General features: G+C 39.4%; 1 protein-coding gene across 2 annotated transcripts in view; it reads right to left on the bottom strand.

Moving 5' to 3' along the window:
- Window positions 1–26,578, bottom strand: part of vipr1b (vasoactive intestinal peptide receptor 1b) — a 49,982-nt gene that overhangs the window by 2,444 nt on the left and 20,960 nt on the right. The window contains exons 1-10 of one of the 2 annotated variants that reach the window (XM_026179608.1): window positions 25,341–25,425; window positions 16,004–16,104; window positions 13,609–13,706; window positions 11,394–11,526; window positions 8,281–8,434; window positions 8,088–8,148; window positions 7,865–7,937; window positions 4,115–4,206; window positions 3,356–3,485; window positions 1,454–1,495 (exon numbers count right to left, since the gene is read on the bottom strand). In XM_026179608.1, coding sequence (XP_026035393.1) covers window positions 1,454–1,495; window positions 3,356–3,485; window positions 4,115–4,206; window positions 7,865–7,937; window positions 8,088–8,148; window positions 8,281–8,434; window positions 11,394–11,526; window positions 13,609–13,706; window positions 16,004–16,104; window positions 25,341–25,404 — 948 coding nt within the window. In that variant the 5' untranslated portion in view covers window positions 25,405–25,425. Of the gene's footprint in view, window positions 1–1,453; window positions 1,496–3,355; window positions 3,486–4,114; window positions 4,207–7,864; window positions 7,938–8,087; window positions 8,149–8,280; window positions 8,435–11,393; window positions 11,527–13,608; window positions 13,707–16,003; window positions 16,105–25,340; window positions 25,426–26,578 lie in introns of those variants that run through there. The other variant, XM_026179607.1, reaches the window with a different exon arrangement.

Here is a 26,578-nt window from a genome sequence, read left to right as displayed (position 1 = left end):
GGGGAAAAAATGAAAAGCACCCAGAGAAAATCCACAGAATTAAACGCCGCCAGCGCTGAGGTGGCGCGCCATTAAAAGCAGTACCCGACACTGACATTAGTTTTCATTTAGACCATGTCAGAGGGAGGAAAGTGAACCAAACCTTCTGCTGGAGGATTGAATATTTTTAAATGTGCCTTTTTTGTTGTTTTTTTGCAGATATTTGCTTATGTTGGAACATTATCTACAGTCAGTTGCAGGTTTTGGAAATTTGTTGCTTTTTTGTGTCATGTATTACAGGTTAAGGGGCTGTGCCAGGTGTTTGTGTTATTCTGCACACTGTACACTTCTATTACTGGATTAGACTACATTCATTTTTTCCCCCAAATAGTGCGTGCATCTCCAAGGTCTCCCTTCACTCTCTGAGTATGTGCGTGTGCATATGTTTCCCTGTTTATGCGGCACTGCTCCAGCTCCCACTGGACTCTGGCTGGCACACCTGACACTCATCGACTAATCAACCCGCCCCTCCCACACACAGTCATCCACACACACACTCGCCATCATGTGCTTTCATCGGCAGCAGCAATAAGAACACTTAGGCTTCACATTTATTTCTCTAGGACCTAGAGTCTAGGTCCTTCCTTGTGCTCTACCAGCTTGCGTCTCTTTGTTCGGCCAACTCCTTGTTAAGTAAACCTGGCTGCACACTCTCCACCGGCTTCTCCAGAAAATCCTCAACCCCTCATTTGGACCCACGTATCTTCTTTTTTAAAGACAGTCCTGCCTCGCAATCGAGTCCAGCAGTTTTTTCTTTTGCATGAATTTTACGAGAGTATGACACTTTAAAAACTGTTTTGCATTATTTAGGCAAAAAGAAAATCAATATAGCTTTTTCTTCAGTCATTTTCTTCCACTTCTACCTTGTCAATATTTGTTTTCTTGCTATCGACATGTCTGCCATTCCTTAAGCACCGAGAATTCAACAACTAAACCTAACATATCTTACCAGCAGTGCACAAATCTTCCACACTTAGTAAAGGACACCTGGAAGTTGCATGAGATTAAAATTCAGGCAGCATAGTGTGAAGCCTCGCCATCTAGCCCAGATTCAATCTGGCCCAGCACTGAGAACATAAATAATCTGCCCACAGAGAGCCTGTGCAGACATCACTGAATAGCTCCCTGCCAAAAAGACTGTGTGCTTTTTACAGCCCTCCCACCCTGCAGGCAAAGTGCAGAAAATATGCTGTGGGGAGGTCCAAGAGAGGAGCTGGAACGACAAGCGCCGGTGACTCATACCCGCCGCTCCATCTACCTGTCAGGACTGTGTGTGAATGTAAATGGTGCGCACAGGGAGCGACGGAGAAACTACAGATAAACTACATTTTCTGAGAATGAGAGCACGACTGCAGGCTATCTCTGTGTGGAAGTACTGTGGTGTGTTTATATCAGCAGTGTTTACATCACCTACCTCTCCGTTCAGGAAGCAGTAAAGGACTGCGACCACAAAGCCCTAAAAGGAAAGAAAAACACTGATAAGAAAGCAGGAGCAGAGGATGTAATGGTTAAATTTCTTCTTTGATCATCTCGTCTTATCAATTATTTGTTATTTTTACAGTTTTTCTCAGTTCCAGAGGCATCCTTTTTAAGATCTTAGCACTAAGGATGGTTTCCCCGTGTTTTTAGCAAATCTGAATACCTACTCTGTGGAACTGTTATTATTATCTGAGAGATTCAACAAGACATGATTTTAACTTGTATGATTCACTGGACTTCCCTCGCTCTCCCTATTCTCATGCACCTCACGGTTAATGCTCTCCCTTGCAGTGTAAGAAGCGAGAAACCCCTGTATAATCCACAAACTTTCACTACACTTTTTTTTTTACGTCATCTTTCCCTCCCACCTCCTTACTCCTTTCTCTCTTCAATGTCCAGTCCGATTCCTCGGTGTATCTGAGTGGGCTCTTCCTTGTTTTCAAACTGGTGACACGTTGGTGCGCTAAAGCTCAGTAAATGTGTTTTACAACACTCCTACTAATGGCCCTCAGCTGTTAGCTAACTGGACAGTATGTGACATTAGCTGATCCAAGTCCCGAGAAATTCCACACTCCTTTGTGATGTGCATGCAGTCTGACAATGTCACATTTTAGCACATGCTCGGATCGCTTGGAAACCCGGGCAAGCAGGTACTAAGAAAGTACCTGTACCAGGTACTATGACCTAATGGGAAATGGGTTTGATGATCTGACTACTAGTAGTAGGTACTAATGGAAAAGGGGCTTAAAGGTACAACACACTGAACCTTGTAACAGCTGGGCTTCAACAGCACAAGACCACATTATGTGCCACTCGTGTCAGCTAAGACAAGGAGGCAACAATTCTCACGGGCTCAGGGAAATTGGACAACAGAAGATTGGAAAAACGTGGTAGGCTGGTGTTACCAAAATGAAAGCATGAATCTGGATTACCTTGTATCGAGAGACCAGACTGCTGGTGATGGTGGTGTAATGGTGTTTGGGGATATTTTATTAGCCAAATTCACTGTACCCAAATGGCCGCCACAGTCACCCCATCTCAATTTGGGTTGTAGTGGAACTGGAGATTCACATCATGGATGTGCAGCCAACAAATCTGCAGCAACTGTTTGATGCTGTCATGTCAATATTGCCCAAAATCTCTGAGGAACTCTGTGCCACGGAGAATCAAGTCAGTTCCGAATGCAAAAGGGGGATCAGTCCAGTATTAGCAACGAGTACCTAACAAAGTAGTTGGTGAGCACAACTATTTAACTCATGAAGAAGACTTAATCTCTCTTGGTTATAAAGATTGTAGACACTTGTGTTTGTTTTCCAAATACCTTCTTACAGCTTTAACTGTCTTAATTAAGCCAAAGCAACAGAGGAAAAGCTGTAAAAAATAACATGTGGCAGTCATGACAGTCATAAATGTATTACACAGACAAAACAAATGGGAGTCGAGTTGTAATAAGAAGGGGGAATAAAAGGAGTAAGGAGAGGATTGTGTTGGAAAGGTTTCCATATCTTCCAAGCTGTTGTAATGCAGCTGTGCTGTCTGGCTGCATTCTCCATCATTCCTCATTAAATGATGAACTGAAATAACATCAGAGCTTTAAACAGTGACAGTGCCACTGAGCCAGCCAGCAAAGTGCTTGGAGACCTGATGCAGTTTTCTTTAATAGTAGCACTCGCTAGTTCAGGGCTGAAAGCATACCAAATCACTATTTTTGGACTTTTTAAAAGTTTAAGTGACCACACTTCTAGAAGACTACATTTATTTTAAGGCACTGGATTTTAGGAATCTACAGGTATTTTTTTAACAATCACTTTTTCCTCAAAAACATTTGATCTCATACCTGAAATGATCCCAGAATCAAGTCAAAAACCAGCCGCAGCTCAGTCTTCACTTGCTCGGGGATAAATGCAAACACTATATAATTGATCCCAAACAGCGGAATCAAAAGCAGCGTTGACTTTGCCAGTCGCCTGAAATGATAAGGCAAAAACAAATTCAAATCCCTCCCTCCAGTCAAACCAGCATCCAATCTGTCTCTGTATACCCCAATAATGAAATGCAGCTCAGGAGTACTTTTCATTTTAAATTTCAGCTCAGCAGACCAGAGACGGAGGGGGGGGGGAAAAAAACACCATGAAAAGTGTCAGTTGGAAAATAGCTCATGCATTATGACTGGCTTATGAGATGCTCTCCATCATATGAAAAACCACTTAAATACATATAGCACTACATCTCTGTGTAAAGCAGCTGCTGGATGGTGGAAAACCACAGTGTGCTGTGCATGCTACGATTTTCTTTTCTGAAATCCAAAAGGACTAGTTATCCCTGCATCGCTCTGAGCGTAAAAAAAGTTACATTTGCAGCAATAGTTACAGGAAGAATACTCAGGAGTGCGTGCTACTCTGCTGCTCTGCAAGTTTATTCAAACGAATCTTTGTTTATCCTTACAAAAGCAGCTAATGTTCACAGAATGTCCACCGAGACAGAAGTGGCGGAGCTCTTTCCAAACACCCTCGTTCGTATCAGTGACATTTCATCCTTTATTAGCTGATACACAAAACAAACTTCCAGCATGAAAAAGAAATTTAATTACACTCACGAGTACTGGTTGGAGTCGTTTCTTCCAATATCGGGGCAGTTTATCTTCTGGCGAAGTATCCGAATGATGCAGATGAAAAGAATAAAGTTCATCTGTGGAGAATACATTACAAAAGTCATGTGAGAAAAGCACTGAGGCATTTCACACTGCATCTAATGCATATGGGGAGATGTTTGTGAGATTCAACTCATAAACAGAAGCGTTGGATTGTGGCGCTGGCCTGTGGGAAAATGAGCATTTCTAAACTGATGATTTGGGCTGTGAGTGTGAACTTGCAACACATCAGTCATCATGATGCACTCCCAGCTATCAGTCACTGGCTAAGTACAGAAAAACAGAGTGTACTAACAGTAAGGCCGCTGACACTCATGTTAAATAATGAAGCTGACCCTCCTCTGGGAACAACTGCTAGCAAATAACTAAACAGACCCATTTGGACACTAGTAGGCGTCTGCTATGACACTTTGTCCAGAGCAAGCTTTTAATAGCTGGAAATTATATTAAAAGCTTCTTTTTTTTTTCGCCTTCCATGAGAAGATCAGTACCACTCATGATTTAGCTAACCACAAATATTTAAACACAGAAAACAGCTGGTTCTTTGCAAAAGGTTCAAAAAGCATCCGCTAGATTTTCTATAAATGTGACGCAGAACACAAAAAGACGTAGGCTGTGGACCCCAGCTGCACAAAAATGGCCAAGAAATGACGTAATCAGGAGCAACCGGACAATATTTCCAGTGTTTGTTACTATAGCGATTACTTCCATTAAGAAAGCTGATAAGATGCTAAGTTCACTTCAGGTCACTTCACGAGTGACCAAATAGGTAATGTGACAACACACATATGTTATGCCAGTTACTAGAAATCTCATAACCATGGCGACAACATCATTACTAAACAACAACAACTTAAAGATTAGACGACCTTCAAGTTAAAAAATCATAGAAAATAAATCTGTTTTCTTAATTTAAAAGTGAAAAATGTACATTTTTGGACTTTGGCCTGGTTTTTGCATGCTGTTAGCCAGAGTCTGTTCTTCTTTTCAACTTTTATAATGCTTCTGGTATCGTTAAATTAGCTTAATGCTCGAGTAAAGCTATAGGCAGGCTTCTAAAAAGTGGGCCACTTTTGAGTATTAGCATACTATAGACCAAAACAAGTGTTCAAGTAGTAAAGTTAAACCATTTAAATGAAATTCAAGCACAAAGTTTGTATTAGCAAAAAGAAAAACCTGAGTACTAGCATGTGTTGGGTTGTGTAAATGCTAACTAACACTGTGTGAAGCTACCAGTGTTCACTAACATGCAGCTTTAATTTTATTGTGTTCAAATGGACACATGAGCTTGGCAACGTTTCTCTATTGCATATGTCTCTAAGCATTTATTTTTACTGCAACTGCAACTGCTCATCGCCACAGATCATCGGTCTCTATTTCACTCAACACTCTTTATGGTCTTACTATTTCCCTCCTGCCTGGCAGCTCCATATTCAACATCCTTTGTCCAGTATATCCACTATCCCTCCTCTGCACATGTCCAGACCTAAGCTGTCTCTCTGATGTACTCATTTCCAATCCTGTCCCTCCTGGTCACTCCTAATAAAAATCTCAAGATCTGCCACCTCCAGCTCAGCCTCCTGTCTTTTTGTCATTGCCACATCTCCAAACCATACATCATAGCAGGTCTCACTACCATCTTGTTCCCCACTCTCTGCTTCCCTTTCACTGTTGCTGCTATCCTTCTGTCACAAATCACCCTTGACACAAGTCTTTTCACCCTGCCTGCACTCTCTTCTTCACCTCTCTTGTGCACTGTTGTAAACTTTTATTTGAACAAAAAAATGGTTAGGAAATTACAGACCTGCAAAATAAAACATCAATGAGGGTGCACATTAGTACATTTAAGAGAAGGAAGGAAGAAGTATTTCAATGGGATCCGCTGAACGCTTTGCACTCCTCTGAAATAGTCTCACTCACGCAGAGATTAGAGTCTGTTTTTCTTACTAGAGATGCGGTTCAATCTGCATCTGAGCTGTCACACTTTAGCATTTTTATCTTTTGGGGTTTTGATCCGTGCACTGGAGAAAAACTCATTTTTTAAATTACCTTTCTGCTATCAAATTTGCATGCTAAATATTAAACTTTTTTCCAGCAGCCTGTTATCTTGACTTTGAAACTGTGACTTAAAAATGAGGCAAGCAGCTGCTTTTAACAGCTTATTTCTGTCTGAATTTCATCAAAGACTTGAATACGAGCACAGAACCACAGTGTAAAAGTCCATATCTGTGGTTTTACTGAGTATGATGGATTAAATTATCGGTTTGACTGGACACTATTTCCTTCTGGAGTCCTTTTGTCGCATAATACTATAACTTGTTTCTACACTATACTGCCAAATATATTCGCTTGTCTGCCTTCACAAGGACATGAACTTAAGTGACATCCCATTCTTAATTCATTGGGTTTAATATGATGTCATCCCACCCTTTTCAGCTATTACAGCTTCCACTCTTCTTGGAAGGCTTTATGTGTTGATGGGAATTTTTGACCATTCTTCCACAAGTGCATCTGTGAGGTCAGACACTGATGTTGGACGAGAAGGCCTGGCTTGTAGTCTCCAGTCTAATTCATCACAAAAGTGTTCTGCTAGGTTGTTATCAGGACTCTATGCAGGCCAGTCAAGATCTTCCACACCAAACTCTCTCATCCGTGTCTTTATGGAGCTTACTTTGGGCACTGGTGCACAGTCATGTTGGAACAGGAAGTGGCATACTGCTATACTGTTCCCACAAAGTTGGGAGCTGTAAATTGTCCAAAATGTCTTGGTATGCTGAAACATTAAGAGTTCCTTTCATTGGAACTAAGGGGCAGATCCAGCTCCTGATTAAACATCCCACACCATAATCCCCCCTCCATCAAATTTTACACTTGGCACAGTGTATAGGACAAGTACCGTTATCCTGTCAACTGCCAAACCCATATTCATCTATCAGATTGCCCAAACAGAGAAGCCTGATTTGTCACTCCAGAGAACACATCTCCACTGCTCTAGAGTTTAGTGGCAGCGTGCTTTACACTACTGCATACAACACTGTTTTGCACTGTGTGATGTAAGGCTTGGATGCAGCAGCTCTGTCATGGAAACCCATTCCATCAAGCTCTTTATGCACTGTTCCTGAGATAATCGGAAGGTCACATGAAGTTTGGATATCTGTAGTTGGCGAGTTCTGTGAACTGAGGTGCACAGTTCACCGCTCTGTGATTTGTACGTGGCCTACCACTTCATGGCTTTGTTATAGTACCACTAACAGTTGACTGTGGAATATTTAGTAATGAGGGGATTTCACAACTGGACTTGTTGCACAGGTGGCATCCTATTACAGTACCATGCTGGAATTCACAAAGCTCCTGAGAGCATCCCATTCTTTCCTAAATGTTTGTACAAGCAGTCTGCATGACTAGATCTTTTATACACTTGTGGCCATGGAAGTGATTGGAACATCTGAATTCAATGATTTGGATAGCAAGAGAATACTTTTACCAGTACATCTGTATATATCTTGGATTGCGTGCAGCTTAACTAGAGATAGGTTTTTGTTGTTTTCAAGTGCTTTTTTCAGTCTTTGTGTCACTCAGAATAGACGAATGAAGACAACTTTTCCACTCTTAGTGCCATTTACTTTGAAAGAGCTAGCTCAAGCTGGCTAGTGCTGATATAAACCATGAAAATGTTTTTAAAGCTCATGAACTTACCAGAATTGATGCCAAAATAGGAGTTTTAATGATCCACCAGAACACATCGGTGTTTTCTATTATATCCCAGCACCTGGTAAGACGTGAAAGAGTTTTAATGTATAAGATGTAGCAAAACAAAGCAACCCCCCCCCCCCCCCCCCAAAAAAAAAAAAAACAAACAAAACAACACAAAAGAGTATTTTCTGCTCGATTCTGGTCTAGCAGTTCCCTAGTCTCTCACCCCACATCATTATAGTTGGCTTTAGCGATGCTCCAAGCTGTGATGAAAATTGCTGGACCGCCTGGGGGCAAAAAAAAAGTATACAACCAAATGTTACTGTGGATTCCAGCTGTAAGGTTCTCGACATGTAGTTCATGTACTGCTGACACTCTATAAGGTCTCGCTAATAGAACAAGAAACAAGACTTTCTCACCCCAGCCGATCAGAATATAAGCCCAGAAGTACTTCCTCTCGGAGAAGAAGGAAACGGCCAACAATGCATGCAGATAAAGGCCTTCCACCAGCAGCCAGAAGAAACTGGCCATTATACAGTACTGGAAAAACACAATCACTGCTTTGCAGCCAACCTGGCAATGGACACAAAAGCATGAATCATACAATGATCTAGTTAACAGGGACAACCTTATGTTGAAGATGATACGGTGAAATTTATTCCCAGTTGTGGCCAAAAACTGCATTTAGAAAATGAAAGAATAAATTGGAGTTGTTTGTTTCCTGTTGGTGAAAGCAGGTATATATCTGTGTTCTTTTATATCAATATGAATCCTATGACTGCAGTAGAATGACAATTAGTTTTTCTTGTGCCCTTATTAATAACTTGGAAGCAGAGATTCACTCAAATGCTTCTTTTATTATCAATAAATTCCATGGACATATTGCACTAAAAAAGCGAGTTACTACTTATGAAACTTTTGTAAATAATGGCTTTAAAGGTAGTGCAAATCTGTGTCCTATTCAGCCTGCACTTTATAAGCTCTCTGCCTCATTCAGTGAAAGAAAAGCTGCCAAAGTGCAGAAATGTTCCGAAATATAATGCAGGAAGTGAGCAGGATTAACACTGAAGCACTCATGAAGCATTTACGAAAGATTGGATTTAAAGAATGTTTTCCCAAAGAACAAAATGACCCATAGCTTCTGAGATTAGCCGAAGCTGAGTGTGACTGAAGTGGCAAGTGTGCTGAATTAGTAGATTTATGAGTAGTAGTAGTAGATGCCCTGATAGGGAATAAGCTTCTTCGCTGGGAAACAATACACCTTCACAGCCTGTTTGGGCGTGCTCATTCTGCTTGATATTATGATAGCTGAATAAAATGTTTCTGCGTAAGACATCTGAGTCTGCATTCACAAGATTTCCATAGCACAGGAAAACACAATAAGCTCTCTTCTGGTTGGCTGAACAACGTTTGCGTGAGGGTGGATGAGTTCATTCAAAATTGAGCTTGCCGATGCTGAATGCTGGGGAGGCAGGCTGCTATTGACATTGTTACACAATGACATGTATAAAAAGGCTGATTTTGTCTGCAGTGTTTCTAAATTCACTCTGCTGGTCAGATCTACAAGCCTGTACAAGCAGCTTTAGAGTGAGCAACGCGGAGATCCTACGCAGAAGACATCACACGGATAAGAAAAATCAATAAACTGTGCTCCTTTAAAAAGACTCCGTAAGAGTGAATACATTGAGCACTTTAGCAGCTGGAGTACTGCAACACAATAGGAAGGGCTGGGCTGAAGGGCATTATGGGTAGAGAAAAGTGGACAGTAAAGAAGACAATAAAGTCACAATAAAGAAAAGAAAATCAGAAAAAGCTGTCAGGTCTTTGTCACGACAATAGAGTTGAAAGAAGAACAAACAAATAATGATGTGTAGTTGGACAGAACCTACCTCTTAAAAATCTAAAATGCAAAATGCAATCACGACATGCTTTCTGTTATAGCCACTTTCTACTGTAGTACATTTTAGATGGAGATATTGTTTAGATGTTGAATTTAAAAAAAAAAAATTTTCGATGGGAAATAGGTTTTGAAAGCTAAATAAACATGATAATCTATGGCTATCTGATAATATCTGAATCTGGCTTGAACGTGAGGATTTTTAATGACTAGGAGACTTAAAGAAACTAGCATTCGAGGCTGACATTGTGCTGGTGGCTCTCTGCTAGTCATCAACTCAGTTAATTTAAATCCAAGAACTGGGTCTCTTGACTTTGTTTGCAGCACTTTTAATACCAAAAATATGTTGCAGCCTGTCTAAAAAGTCTCCAGTATGGGTGAGTGATTTCTTTTTTTCTGTTTTCAGTGGCCTTGGCAATCTTTTGTATGCAGTCTATGTTCTACACAGGCAGAATATAGACAAAACGAGCAACCCGTCTGAGTAGACAGAAGTCTTTATGTATGAAATGTCTTGCTTCTAGCTTCTCCAAAAACATGCGCTGTATTGAAAATATTCACATAATCCAGAAATGTCTTGTTCTGTTTTAGTCCTTGTGCATGGAGTTAAAGTTTGGGACAGCTCATTGAAGCAGCTGTTACTGGGCTGACAGGAATTTTGTAACCCATATAAATTGATTCCCACTTGGCATGTTGAGGGGGAAGAAAACGGACCCAGATGGGCTGCCTAAGCCTTGCTGCTTAGTTTAATATGTGCAAATCAGTACAAATTGATTGCTGGAGCTGAGTTTTAAAAAGCCTGCCGTTAGTCGCTAAAGGAGGATAAATTGTGAGATATTATGCCACTGGAAAAACAGGGAATAACAGGAAGCTCAGACACGGATCCATGCTCGTACCTTAAAAAAATGCATTTTTTAAATATGCTTTGAATTAATCGGGTGTTTAACTATGGCAAACATCCAGCTGTATGAGAAGAGATAATGAATGGAGCATGCAGAACACCTGCACACATACAGATAAACACAGCAGAAGCAATGCTAACAGCTGTAATGGAACTAATGTTGGGGTCACGATGAGCACCGCAGCACCAGACCCGTCTCTATAATGTCTCTTTCAAATGTGCCATGATAGCAGCTGGCTCCCGTCAACCCAGCGAGTCCATTAACGTAGTGCAGCCGACCACAAAGCTCACTAACAAATAGAGTGAGCCTCTGCTCATTGTGTGGCTAAATTCTGTAACATGAACCTCATGTTTATTGGCCACACACCTGACGGGGCTTTGGACTGTGGCTCATTGTGAAGGGGTGATGGTTGAAAGCCAAAGGACAACAATCAAAGACTGTGGGCTGTAAGTCCATGTTTTTATTACTATTTTAATATTAACATACTTGGCTAATATGTGGCTTTTGTTGTGAGATTGAAACTGAAAATTGACACAAGCCGTTTTCAAAACTTTTAAGTTATTCATCAGCTATGATATGAGAACTTAAAATGTCAGTAATTATCAATAATGATCAGTGATGCTACAATACTGTACTAATACTGTACTGAATGTACTGTAATACTGACTGTATTGAAGTCTTGCTGAGTTATCTGAAGTTCTAGGAGAGCAGTCATTAACAAGCAGCATTAACTCACAGAGCCCGAGGAGCAGTTGTCCACCTCCCCGACCTCGTAGAGAACCACATCTTTGATGAAGACAGCGATGGCCTTCAGGATAAATGAAACAAATAGATGCATGTGGATGTAGTTCCTTGTGCAGTGGAGTTTCCTAGGACACACAGAATGAGAGATACAAGAAAACAGATCAAGACAAAGCGACAAGACACGCGGAGAATTCAATAAAGAGGCCCTGCATGCTAATTACACAATGTCCTCAGAGTTAATAGCTTAAAATGACAGCAATTCACAGACAGTTAAATCATAATTAAGTTTCTTAGTTCCCTTTCACTGTGTGGGTGGATCAGTTTTAGAGCACAATAAATGGTTTTTATGGTTCTTCACACACCTTTGAAAATAGGCAGGAGAGGTGGATTTCCAAGAAGTTACAGTAGTAGAAACAAGTAGTCCTAAAACATCAGTTCTTTTAACACTTCTTCTGCTGACTACATTATCAATACTTTAGAGGTAATTGGGGAAAACAGGTTCCTAATAGCTTCGATCACTTTTTTAAGTCAGAAATGGTTGTTGTCTGGGCAGGTAAATATTCGCCTGGAGTACAGCACGTGCCCAGTCAGTTAATGTTCCCTTGGACATCATAACAGTTTCATTTAACCGTACCTCATTCCCAGGAGAGTAAATTGCCATGATACCAATGTTATCCAGATTTTATACTCACATCAAACAGCAACTGCTATTTCATTTAAATCCCTATTTTTCTTCTACTTCTACTTTCTTCTAGTTCTTCTTTATTCAGTTTCGGTCAGCCTTTAGTGTCAGACAGATGGTCTCACATCTGACTCTAGAAACTGTAAACCTGACTTTTAATGTCTGTATGAGCTCAACAACTGTTCATCCAATCTACTTTTAATGTGTTGGGGTTCCTCCATATGTTGCCTTTTAGAAATGCGTGTAGTGAACCATATAGCACTAATACTGCTCATAATACCCGACGGTCATAACGCTCTTTCTGGCTCAAATCTGTGGGTTGTTTTGATTTCACACCTTCACACCTTTTATCTCCCTGACCATGGCCGGCCTTGTGACTTTGGGTGCGTGACGGTGAGCAAAACTCTCAGGTGGACACACTTTGACACCTATTGCTTGTCTTTGCAGAAAGCATGAAAAGTGCCTCTTATCAGCAACTAATTCAATAAGGCACTTTCCGGTGACATGATCGGCAAAAGACTCAAAAAGAAAAATGTGACCAAAAATAAAATTCAGAATAAATGTTACTCCACCACTGCGGCCATGAAGAGAAATGGATGGCAGTACACTGAGAGAAAGCAGCTTCCATGTAAGAAATGAAAATCAGCACACATCATTTCACAGCTCATGCACTTAGGTGTGAATTTTTGCAGCTGCACAGTATATAGAGTATAGAGTTTTTACAGTGTTTGGAGGGGGTGTAGCACACAGGAAGAAGAAGTGCTCGAATGTGGCCCACCCATTTACACATACAGTCTTTGTACACAAAAGTTATTTCTTTGCAGCATTCAGCGAGAAAAGTTCACTTTGCGTCTTACTCAGGCAGACAAATTGCATACAGCAGTTTTTCCAAAAAAAGTAATGTGCGGTATTATGCGAGTCACTCTTGAAATGTCCATTCATTATCTTTTAGGGTGAAGATGTTGCAATTTAAAGCTGGCTTCTTATTCTTCCTCAGAACTGTAATTGCACTTGAGGAGGTTACAATCGTTCCCTGGCTTATCAAGCAAAAATGCCGGTCCTTTTTTTATCCCGCAATACTTCAAACGTCTAACCTTCAAAGTGCTGCATGCGCCATCAAAAGATAGCAGAGTTTGAGTGGCAGTTTATTTCATTTGGAAGCTATTTGTATCTTTCATCTTGGTTTAAGCCTGCTATTATACTCGGGTGTGAAGCTGCAGTGATCAGAGACGATCAAATTCCAGTGAAAAGTGTTTGACGCGTGACACAGAAATGTGCAATTTGTCACAATGTTCATGTCACATCAGCCGGCAGGGATAATGCCACTGTCAGCGTGCTTTGTAGATAATAGCACGTACTGATGTTCTTCACAAAAGTCTCACTTTTTGTTCCGGTCATCGTTTTTCTAAACAGCTGACCACATAAAAATAAGTTAATCCAGATGGAATGAAATTCACAGTGAGTGCAATTAAATAGCACATAAGTACTTAATATAAAACAGCTGAGCTATTGTGCATCTACATACCTGAAGATGCAGAGGATCACAATAGCGGTAGAAAGCGAGACGAGCGAGACGCTGTGGCCGATGGTGTAGCCGATCTTCACTTGCCAAAAAAACTTTCCCTGCACAAAGAAACATAAAAACAGAGAACAAATCAAAGAAAAGGAAACAGCCGGTGCGTGTTTACACACTCAAACAGTGACATCACTTGTGTTAGTTGCTTTAACCATTCAAAACATTGATTTGTTTCAATTTTTGGCTTAGAGATGTCTTTTATTATTGTTGTTAAGCATTTAGGCTCCACTCCTGTCATTTTTAAGTGTTGTAACTAAAGAGCTCTTGAACCACGGATTTGTGTCTCTCTCTTACCAAATACTGGATCAGTCCAGTCATGCGATATACTGTAACAGCATCCTGAATTTCTGGATCCTTTCAGAGAAGCTTCGCTATGTTACTGCCATGCCACTGTATGTTGTGCGCTTGATGGAAATTAAATTAAGATCTCCTGCATCCTCTGGCACACTCACACATATCATGTTTGCAGTAAGATGGACATCAAATTCCTTTTAGAGTACTTCACCGGGCCAGGTCCCTCCTGACTTCCTATGTGGCATACTAATGAGGCCGCCTCTTTGACTCAGAGAGCAAAGTGCCCACCAAGAAAGCTTTTACCACCCTGCAGTGCACATCCACTCTTCACTCTGCTCCACCTTCGTCAACACGGACAAGATTAGCTCTGGCTGCAGTAAAACTGAACTAAATAAGAGCAGCATTTGATTTATTTATTCTGGTCCTACTCCTGGAAGGATTCTGAATAACTTCTAATGACTCATAATGCCTGATAACGGAGGCGGGAGTTATTACTGACCTGTCTGTGTCAATTATGTCAAGTGTGTTTCAAAGACATTCGTATTTTAATTAAAATACGAATGTTTTTGTTACAGCATCAAACCAAATTACCTTATAACCATAGATTTACTTTCTAATCCCATCTTTCTCCCAATGTATGACTAGCACAGGGTACAGCTACTCTGGTTATCTTTACAGTTAAAATATACATTTATCAGAACACATTGTTACTCTTTGTTGAATCTGTACACAAACATGTATTCCTCTTAAATAGCACAGGTCTGCAACCAAAAAACTGCTTAGGATTTTTACTGAAACCGGGAAAAACGTTTTAAAAATTCCATCACATCAGGTTTTCTTGCAAAACTCATGTTTTTAGTTTCATTTCCCCTTTTAAACTGAAATCTGGTATCCTATACTTGAGTCAAAAAATCGTATCCACTAATGATTTCTCACATGAATTGAATGTTTCTAAGAGCGAGACTCAAGAGAAATACAAATAGAAAATGCGAGGGATTGAGGGGGTCAGTAGGAGGGGGAGTGTACGGTGGGTTTGGTGGTGTGAGGAGCTCTGATGATCATGTCCCAACAGGTTAATTGTATTCATAACAAAAGGTAAGGAATCTCAGAAAAATTATGCATAGTTAATTGTAATAAAATATTTATTTTTTCATTGCTGTTGTGCTTTTTTTTTTTAAAATGTAAACTCCTCCTGTTTTGTAAAAAAGAAAAACTGTGAGGGAAATGGAGATCATTTTTAGATTCAGTACCTAAAAAACATCAAATTTACCCAAAATTATCCCATGCAGCCGGAAAACTTTTTTTTGCAGAACTGCGTAACCTGCATGCATCAGATTACAATTTTAAGTTAGCGACTATGTAAATACAGTATGTAGAAATAAGTACGCTTTAGCAATGCAGTAATGCTAAGTAATGCTATCTTTAGCGTTGTAAAGACTAGCGGGTTATCTACTTCCACACTTTATATTGAACTAGTCAAAGTATCTCGGGTTCTAACTCAGCACTTCACAGTTATGAATCAGTGAATTTAATGCACCTTCCTCTGTATATTGACAAGCTACCGGTATACTAAGGAACATACTGCATTAAGCTGTTAAGTTAGTTGGGCATGTTGCTGTGTTCCTGCTAACTTTTGCTTTATAAGAAAATTTCTTAAAATGCAGTCTAACAAACAGCTGTTCATTAATTTCCTCATCTTGCTGTTTCCTGACATTTCTGTACATTTCTATATTATATTGACATTTAGTCCAACAATAATAAAAAGCCTGTACATGAAAATATAAACAGTATTCTTTGACAGCTTCATTCTATATATTCTGTAGACTCAGTCACTTGAGACAACTCAATACATAGGAGTGAACAAAAGCGTATATGAGGTACACAGTGGCAACCAATCAATACAGTAATTTCCCCAATACAGCCAATAACACCCACCCACAGAGCAAAGAAAAGAGCTTCTCATTCAATTCTTCCTGACCGCTGGCTCTGGACACCATTTCCCGCTGTGCAGCTCTGGTCATTCACTATGAGACTGTGTCAGTCTACTCACATCATCGCTAGTGCTGTTGAGATTGTATCCACAGCTCACAGCAATGTCAATAGGATGCATCTCGGTCCAGCCATCTTCTGTGCAGGTTTTCGAAAGGTTACCTGGAGACGGAGAAGAACCAAAGAGGTCACAGCCACCCAAGCGTTACATTTCCTCTGCCTGCCACCCATTAGGTTCAAATTGGACACGTTGTGACATTGTCAGTGACCCAACAGGTCACTGCAAACAGCAAACAACGGCAAAAAAACCAAACTCTGCAAAGTGCCACAAAAAGTCTTTCCTGCTAATGTGAGCCGCTATTGACTTGTACTTTACCTGAGCCTGCAGAAAGGCACTCTGCTGTTACAGATATTGACTGATCCGTATCTTGCCATTCATCTAACCCCACATAATGATCCAGGCAAGAATGCATGCACCAGATAATACTACCATGCCCACAACATACTGCTTAAAATTTACTCTAACAGCCTATTGTTTAACATCTGATGATAATATGAATAAAAATAATTAAAAATGTTAATCATGATAGGTCTACTATAGATATTATATATAGATTGAGGGTTATGTTTTCTTTCAGATTTTCCTGATTTGTTAATTATGAGTTATAATAATATCAGATTACATTTTAATAATAATAATAATCTTTTTGCAAAAAATTGTTACAAATTGTATATATTACTTGTGTACCATCTGTCAGCTAAAATCAGCTGGTTGTTGGTGTTGGTGACAGTAAGGTTGCAGAGTGCCCTCTGGTGGGTAAACTATGAAACAGCACTCAGGACTCATAATATGGTTGAAGGATGTTTCTATTTCTTCTTGATGTTTTTAATTCTGTTGTAAATGCTGGTACTGATATATTGCCCGATATTGACCATGCTGATATATCAGGTTGGCTCTATTGTAAGATGATATACATAGGCAAAAAACAATAAATGAATGATTCTGCTGGAACCTTCTGAGTGATTCATACTGCACGTCTCAACATTTTGCACCTCACCAGATTAATTTAATTACAACATAATTCCATAATATATTGACAGAGAGCGTTGACTGGATGGTGTGAGACTTTCTTTCAAAACTGGTATAAATCACTCCTAGAAAAAACACAATTTCTTGAGAAATCCCAGCTACCATAGAGCGAAAAGCAGGGTACACACTGGCCAGGTCGCAGTCTGTCACAGGGTGATATTTTGAGTTTTCTGTTCTTTTCTATTTCTTTTTTTTTCATTATAGCTTTTCTTTTGTTTTTTAAACCTCCTGACTTTGAAATGAAGTATGCAATAAAAGAGAATCACACAAATCTGTGACCGATATTATCTGCTTTCCATAACCTGATTTCTATTGATTTGTATGGAACTGAACTTTCACTTCTAATATTTCTGATTGAGTTTATTTTTTCTTCTTTTTTGTGGATTTCCTATAGAGACTTCTTTAGATGGTCACAAAAAATATTGAGCCACGTTATTTTAAGGATGTTTAGTTACTATTTCTCTCACTCTGCAGCAGAAACTCTGTCATTTGGTTTATTTGTGAAATTTGTTCATGGTTTATTCATTCATGGGGCATCAACTGTTCATGTAAACAGCTTAACCACTAAAAGACCTTAATTTTAATGTGACCGACAGACAAGCTGCTCTGTGCATATAAACAAAGCCGCTTATAACCAAATGATATCAGGCAGTGAGCTGCTAATGAAAGAATGTGCAGCAGGAGGTTGTTTCTACAGCATAAGAGCGGTCATGTGACTGAATACCTCTTCTGTGACTGCATTTACGCATCATGCTCAGATGCTCGAGTCTTATTTTACCATAAATCAATTTCCCAATTTGCCAAACACACCTTCATGGATGCGTAAGTAAACACACACACACAACATCAGGCTCATTAAATCAACATCTTCCACATTCCTCATCTGTCACCACACAACTTTTCAGACAATTTTTGAAGCGAACGGCACGAGCTAAATCCTCCAGAGAATCCTGAATGAATACACTGACTAAAGCTGACTTGAAGTAATCGTATAGGCACATGGACTCATGTTCATTTATAGTCTGGGTGGAAGGGATTCGGTCTTTCCACAAGATTTACTCCAGGGTATTGCTGAACGGCAAAGCAGAAAATCGCCAAGAAGCAGCGTGACCTGACCTATACTCGAGACCATTTCACAAATAAAACTTTGAAGCATAGAGCCGTTGAACAAATGTTGTGTTTATATGGATCGCTTAGATTACAGAAAGAAATCTATATACCAATGTCCCAAAAGAGTTGGAAAATAGGCTGTCTGTCAGCACCCACTACTTGATAAGAGATGTTTTCGAATATGGTTTAACAAAAAGTGCTAAATATGGTAAAAGAAATTGACAATAATCCAAACAAATCCCACTCTAAAAGAAAAGAGGGGGAGAAAAAGCAAAATTTTAATTCAACCACCTTCAAGTACAGAAACAAAAGCTAGAAAATTGATTTCAAAGGACTCTTCACTTTATTTAGCATGTTAACAGTTTCAGCAGAAACACACCAGTAAAGTCACCCATGATTGCTGTTTGTTTTTTCATTGCATGGACACAATTCACAATAATAATAAGAGGCGATACCGGCGGACTCTGAGAGTCCCATTACGCTGACTAACAGCTTAATCTGTGAATTCTCATGCAGGACTAATGTTTTGTCAGGATGCTGTCAGGCTGCATAAGTGGAGATCTGCTGTCTGGTCACATGGTTGAGCCATTTGCAGAGAAACGGAGAGCCCTCTGAGAGCTGGAGCATAGTCACCACAATGGTCATGTCTCTATGAGGAGCATCTTCAAATGCCATTTATGAATGAACTTATCTCACTCGTCCCTCAAGTATGAAGGATAATATCGAATTTATCATCATTTCTGATGCTAATTTGTTTAATTTCCTTTTTGTCCTCTGTCATTTCCATAAAAAAAAAAAAAGAGTACATTTACATGAGCGTATTTAATAAAGCTCACACATAGGCTACAGATGCCCTCGAATCAATTATGACTCAAGTAAGGGCAAAGATTTATTCGATTATTTTCGTCTCTTTGATATTGATTTTTCTTTATTGGGTATTTGTCTTTGCCAAACTGCAAACTCAATAAGCGCTGGGACACAAAGAAATCTCCTACTCATTTGATCTCTAATAGCCACAGTCTAGTAGCTCGCAATTTTCTCTAATCGAATTTTTGACGAGCCAGTAGATTGTTACAAATTTAAGTGCTGGGATATTTCGGACTGCTTCTCAGCACTAATTGATGCATTTTGGCATTTGGTGTTGCTTTTGACGTCAGATTGATATTTAGATGGAAAATGATGCGGCTCAGTCCTGGTTGTCTTTTTTGGTTAAAGTCACGCTAGCTAATCATGATGCCCAGCATGACGCAGCACATCCAGATGCTGACATGCGCAACATCTATAATATTTACCGTATGTAATATGTGACTATTGTAAATAATATTTACAATACGCTTAGAGTTTGAAGATTAAAGAGATTTATTCCAGACATGCAGTTGCGGTCTTTGTATCCCTCGAGAGGACTTTACCTCAAACTATTTCCCTCTCTCTTTATTTGCCTATTTGCATTCACTCTTTGTCGTTGTTATCAGCGGGTAATACCATCAAGCTTTCTATTTCATGTACACATTTTTTCTCTCTAGCTGTTTGTCTTTGTAATAGGTTTCCAGATATTCATATATTCAATGACTGCAGCCACCGACCTCCCTGCCTGTTACATATATACTTTTTACCTAACTCAGAACTTCGGACTTTAAATAAATTCCACAGCTTTTCTGACAAAGCGCTAACGCTGCCACTCAAATGTCAGCTGCAGCTCAGGTGTAAAGCTGTGAGAGCACAAGAAGCTCACAACAAGCAAAGCTTGTGATTTCTCCACCAGGCATGTCAGTAAACAAGCTTTTTTATCACAAGCGCTCAGGGAAATCCCCCCACCATGACAGCAAAGGTAACGTAATTTTTCCATGGTTGCCTTTAGTTTGTGTCCCTGGTATCGCTGCCACAAAAGAACACAACACAATTTAGCAAAAAAACATGAACTGGAAAAAAAACTTGCTTTTTGGAAGGAAGGAGGTGGGTTTAAATCCACAACAACAAAAAAAACCCACTTTTTCTGGTGGGAGCAGTTTCAATCTGTTCTACTTGAAGCTAGATAATTTTTATTAGTGAACTCCAATACAGAAAAGCTGATTTGGGAAAGAAACGTTTAAAAACTGTCAGCAGAATATTGTCTTTTTTGGGTCTCCCTCCTACTTTTGATGTTGTGGTATCAAAAATGTACTAGAGGTGAGATGAGTTTCCTCCAACTGTCCAAAGAAATGCCTGTTAGGTTAGGTGGTGACTCGGCCATAGATATGAATGACAGTGTGAATTGAAGTCGACCTGTCTGTGTTAGCACTGCAATGGATTTCACTTCGAAAGATATTTATTCCCAAAATGATGACTGAAATCCTGAAATCCCAAAAGGAAATCCTGCAAAATTCACTGCAAAAACTCAGGGAGGCTTGCTAATATAAGAGACTGATGAAATCAAAATAATAAAAAAAATAGTTTAGTTACAGTTTTATGATGTTATTTGAATGAGAAACTAATAGGTAATATTCTCACTTTAATCCAGTGTGTGTTGGTGAGTGGTGGGAACAAAAACAGCAGAGACCCAGATCTCTAAATGTAACACATGACATAAGTGTAATGCTGAATCCTTGTGTTTTAAGGCTGATAAGAGGAGTACGCTTTGGGTTTAATAAGCTCCCAGAAATTTTACTGAAACACAAAAGTCTGTTACTAAATATGGACAGCGGCTGCGTTTGTCAGTGTGGGCTTTTTGATAAACATGGCTCCTTAATGCACCGACCGAAGATTAAAGAATAGAAAAGACAGCTTTTTAACACAAAATGAGAGAGAGATGAGTTGGATTCGGGTAAAAGCCATTTCTCTTTACTTATGCCTCTTATTACAGGTGAAGCAATCACAAAAGAGTGGCTGTAGCTAAAAGTCAATCGTGGTTTTAATCTGAGAGACAGATAAGACGGTGGGCAAGCAAAAAGAGCGAATTCAAGTGAATAACAGAAAATTGAGGGACGAAACAAAGATTTCCATTAAGAAAACTATATTTGTCACAACACATTGTATAGTACGAAAAACTGATTTTAAAGTAAAGTTTACCCCATTAACTGGTTGAGATTTTTCAGAAGTACTAAACTACAAACACCCAGCACGCCCCTGCGGGCGGTTTATCCTTCAAGCTCGGGTCCTCTACCAGAGGCCTGGGAGCTTGAGGGTCCTGCGCAGTATCTTAGCTGTTCTCAGGACTGCGCTCTTCTGGACAGAGATCTCCGATGTTGTTCCTGGGATCTGCTGGAGCCACTCGCCTAGCTTGGGAGTCACCGCACCTAGTGCTCCGATTACCACGGGGACCACCGTTACCTTCACCCTCCACATCCTCTCGAGCTCTTCTCTGAGCCCTTGGTATTTCTCCAGCTTCTCGTGTTCCTTCTTCCTGATATTGCTGTCATTCGGAACCGCTACATCGATCACTACGGCCGTCTTCTTCTGTTTGTCTACCACCACTATGTCCGGTTGGTTAGCCACCACCATTTTGTCCGTCTGTATCTGGAAGTCCCACAGGATCTTAGCTCGGTCATTCTCCACCACCCTTGGGGGCATCTCCCATTTTGACCTCGGGACTTCCAGATTATACTCGGCACAAATATATATATATATATATATATATATATATATATATATATATATATATATATATATATATATATATATATATTATTACTGATGCTAATATTAGGGCTGGGCGATATGGCCTAAAATTCATATCGCGATATAATTTGAAGCATGTGCGGTAACGATATATATCACGATATATTCTTTTCTTCTGTATAATGTATTTTCCACACTATAAAGCACACTTAAAATCCTTTCATTTTCTCAAAAATCGAGAGTGCACCTTATGTATGAATTCTGGTTGTGCTTACTGACCTTGAACCGATTTGGGCATGCAGAAATCTGTTAAAAAATGTTTTAGTACTACTTTGGTAAGCCGCACTGCTTGATGGATTGTCAGAGCATCACGGCTGCTGTAGTGAGGAGCTTCGCGGAGTAATCTGGGTCCAAAACTCCGTCCGCTTCAGGTACCAAAGTCAAACGAACACTAAGAGTTACAAACTGTCTAAATTCTTTCATCTTTAATTAAATCATCAGCGATGCTGCTTTACCAGGTGTAACAATTAAGTTTAACATCCATGCATCCGTGAAAACAGAAGTTATTAAATTTAACGGAGTTAGAAGTTAACAGGAAGTTAGCTCGCTAGTTTACACCTAAACATTTCATACCATGTTCTGACTGAGAGATTTTTGAAACTAATTAAAACGTACAGCTCTGCTACCACTACCAACATAAATGAAGACCGAAAACTAAACAGCAGTGGCGTTTGTAGGGTTACTGAAGTTGGACTACCTGGTATATAATGTTGTGCTACGTGATTGCTTGCGACACAGCTATGTTAGCATAACATTAGCACAGTGAAGCTGGAGGATGAACGCCAACTTTTTTCCACTTGATAAAAGTTAACGTGAGGGATTATGGTGGTCAGGGACAAATGCAATCGCATAGCAGGATGCTATACACGGGCCAAACTTCAGTCAGGAGAACAACTGAGATTATTCATCCACAATACAAGGTTAGTCATTAATATACTGCAACAACATGGGAATAGAGCAGCTGCGAGAGAATTCAACATTAATGAATCAATGTTACGGAAGTGGAGGAAGCGCAGTTTTTGGCTTTCCCCATATTTCAAAAGTGCTTCATCTCTTTGCTATGACTGTCGCCCGCCATAATTTGCAGATGATAATGGTTTTAGCCGCCGCAATGCTTTCGACCAAAACAGGCGCAGCTTGATAACATCATCAACATGCGCTATCGCGATAGAGCGATATAGTTTTGTTTTTTTTTGTTTTTTTAGCGATATAGTCAAAATCTCTATCGTTGGCCAAATTTATATAGTTTCTATCGATATATCGCCCACCCCTAGCTAATATATTACATATTTAAGGAAAACACTATTTAAATTAAAAAAAACAAAAAAAAAGAATACATATATATTAAGGTAAAAAATGAATAAACTGAATTTTTTTACTGGTTGTTCTTTTGCCAACATTTGGCCAACATGCAATACTGCCTGTGGTGATTTTAAACTCACAGGTCCATTTAAACCAATCCAAGATTTTTAGCTTTGAATTCACCCTCTTTCACGTAGGCATCTGTACATGTAGTGCTGAAAATCCATCTACCATCTATGAAGTGTTAAATTTCCCCAGGACTCTAATTTGCTGTTTGACTCTCTGAGGGGCTAATGCAGGTATGAGTGCATCTTCACTTCCAGAGGGGGGGAAAAAAAAGAAGAGATCAGCTTGCAGAAAAAGCTCAGGGGAATTTTGACTGGCTTTTTAAAAGGTGATGGATTGGCTTTCATCACACCCAAAAAATATGCAGCGTTGAAAAAGCCACATCTGCTTTTTGGATACAAGCTGGGAAAATATACAGAGAGGTGCTAAGTTTGGAAACTTTGTGAAAAAGTTTAAGAGTAAGAAAAGTAAGAAAAGGCACAGTTTGTGGAGTGAAGTGTTTTCCAGAAATAAATAACACACAAGTTCAACACAATTTAAAGGAGTGATAAATTTTTTTTAAGATGCTGATTCACTTTCCAATAGTTAGGTGCTAAATACAAAGCCTGTCAACTTAGCTTAGCCTTAAAACTGGAAAAGACAAATCAGCTGTTGGGCTAAGTCAAAAAAAACAAGCGTCTCTAAATCCCTGACAAACAGAAGCTGGTGTTTTTCCATTTTGCTTTTGCTACAGGTTAAATAAAGGAATTTTAACCTTTTAATTACTCACCTTTAGAGGTTTTAAATTACATTTTTTAACCACTGCACAAAGCTCAAGTCTCTCTTTGCTTAGCTGTGACGCTCAGGAGTGGGTGTAGATGAAACATAAAGATATTTCGAGGTCACATTTTACTACACAGAGTGCAAAATCTGACAAGAAAAGTGGAGAAGATAAAATAATTCCCGTGTTTTTAATAATTTGTTACCATATTTTGATTCATTTGTGTAGATAAAACAGGTGTACATTATACAAATAATCAGAACAACAGGCCAGGTTTTAACCTAAAGCCAAACCACAGGCGAGTTTAAAAACATCTTAATAAGACAGAAGCAGCCCTCAAAGAACAACGGTGACATTTTGAGATGTTTACAGTCTTCCCTGAGCTATTTTGTCACGCTATTTATATCCTAAAAACAAAATTTTAAAAAACTGTTTAAAGTCTGCTTTACATCCTTTTTGTCTCTAATAATTAACCAATTATTTTATAACCAGATGATGTAGGTTTAAGGCCTCAAACCCAGAAGCTACATCCTTATACATACCAGTTTATGACTCTATGTTATGTTAATGGTTAAATCAAATCTATCTGTCTATCTCTCTGTCTGTCTGTCTGTGAGGAACATCAGTTAGTGTAAATGGATTTGTAACAGTAAAAGCCCCATCAGCCATATTTTGCTCCAGTGGAGCTGACAGTGATTGGATATTAGCACATATCAGTCAGGGTAACATTAACTTGCTGGGTCACAGAGCCAGGAGCAGGGAGAAAGCCTGCAGGTGTTGCAAAGAAGTAATGGCTATCTATCAGCACCAATTTAAAAATGGCTCTCAGCGAGGAATGGAAACGACTGAGAGGTTTGTGTCAGGAAATGTTATTTGATCCCGTGCTTCACTGTTCACATGCCATGCTTAATTTAATATCCAAACATTTCATCAGAGGCAGATAAAAAAGAACTGTAAAGAACGTCAGTGAATTAATATACTTCTCAAACTATTAAAAGCTGCATGTCCAATAACTGAAGCCAGAGAGGTTACACAGAGAAGGAACACGTCTGAATATGAGATGGTAAAAATGGGTCTAAAGATTTTAAGGGCACAGTTAAATGTAATCAGAAGCAATTGGGAATATGAATCCATGTGTTACAAGATTATAGCAAAAACTATCTTTATAGTGAACCAGTGTGTCCCCGCAGCTTGACAAAACAGTATTATATTACACCTTTAGTGCTACAATAAAGTTGATTAAAATAAATAAATTAAATAAACTCTTTTCATTTACCGAAACTACTCTAAGATCCTTCTTCATGTTTTGTGCCAAATGCATGCGCGAGCACATGAAACTGACTGTGTTCAAGCTGCACATTGTGTTTGTTTCTGAGTGATAAAAGTTGCATATCTATTTAAGATGTAGATACAAACGTGGTGCAGGGACTCTGCTAGACATCCCAGGTGATGAAACGTCACCGTTAGGCTGTAGAGCCATCGTGTGGCTTCCTGTTTCCTGTTGGGGTAAACATTTATTAGCACTCACACGTAGAGCAGGGCGATATGGCCAAAAATATTTATCACGATATATATTTGAAAATTTGCGATAACGATATAACCGACGATATAATTGATGCGAGACAAAATACAACTCCACAACATTACTAGCGCAAAAAGACAACCTTCCATTTATTTTCACTTAAACAAGAAGCTGGTTTTTATGTACATTAAAGCTTTATAAAAATGTAACAGTGCAAATGCAAATTCCTTGCTGAAAGTTTAACCAAAAGGCATTTCCAGTAGAAATGGGCTGACATATCCTGAGCATAACCATGTATAATATCCACTGAAGTTAAAAAGAGGTGCTTTGCAACATTAAACTGCAGTGTGCAGTACGTATTTTTCGGACCATAAGGTGCACGGGATTATAAGGCACATTAAGCGAAACAAAGCAGTCAGATAAATCAAACTTTATTAAACTCATTCTTCTTGCTTCCTCCACTTCTGTACCATTGATTCATTAATGTTGAATTCTCTGGCAGCTGCTCTATTCCCATGTTGTTGCAGTATATTAATGACTAACCTGGTATTGTGGATGGATTATCTCAGTTGTTCTCCTGACTGAAGTTTGGTCCGTTTACAGCATCCTGCCATGCGATTGCATTTGTCTCTAACCATGAGGAACCTTCACGTTAACTTTTATAAGTGGAAAAGTGTTAGTGTTGGTCCTCCAGCTTCACTGTTTATGTTATGCTAACATAGCTGTGTCGCTAGCGATCACGTAGCACATCATTATATACCAGCTAGCCCAACTTCAGTAACCCTACAAACGTCACTGCTGTTTAGTTTCCTGTCTTCATTTATGTTGGAAGTGATAGCAGAGCTGTACGTGTGATTTTTTTTCAGAAATCTCTCAGTCAGAACATGCTATATCATGCTTAGGTAACTAGCGAAACTAGCGAGCTAACTTCCGCTAGCTTCCTGCTAACTTCTAACTCCGTTAAATGTAATAACTTTTGTTTTCATGGATGCCTGGAAGTTAAACTTTATAGTTACACCTGGTAAAGCAGCAATGCTGATCGTTTTATTAAAGATGAAAGAATTTAGACAGTTTTTAACTCTAAGTGATGCTGCAGTGTTGTTTGACCTGAAGCATACAGAGTTTAGGACCC

The sequence above is a fragment of the Astatotilapia calliptera genome, chromosome 9 (genome assembly GCF_900246225.1).
Source record: "Astatotilapia calliptera chromosome 9, fAstCal1.2, whole genome shotgun sequence".
Lineage (NCBI taxonomy): Eukaryota > Metazoa > Chordata > Actinopteri > Cichliformes > Cichlidae > Astatotilapia > Astatotilapia calliptera.
The sequence above is the reverse complement of the archived record's forward strand: the minus strand, read 5'-3'. Positions and strand labels throughout refer to the sequence as shown.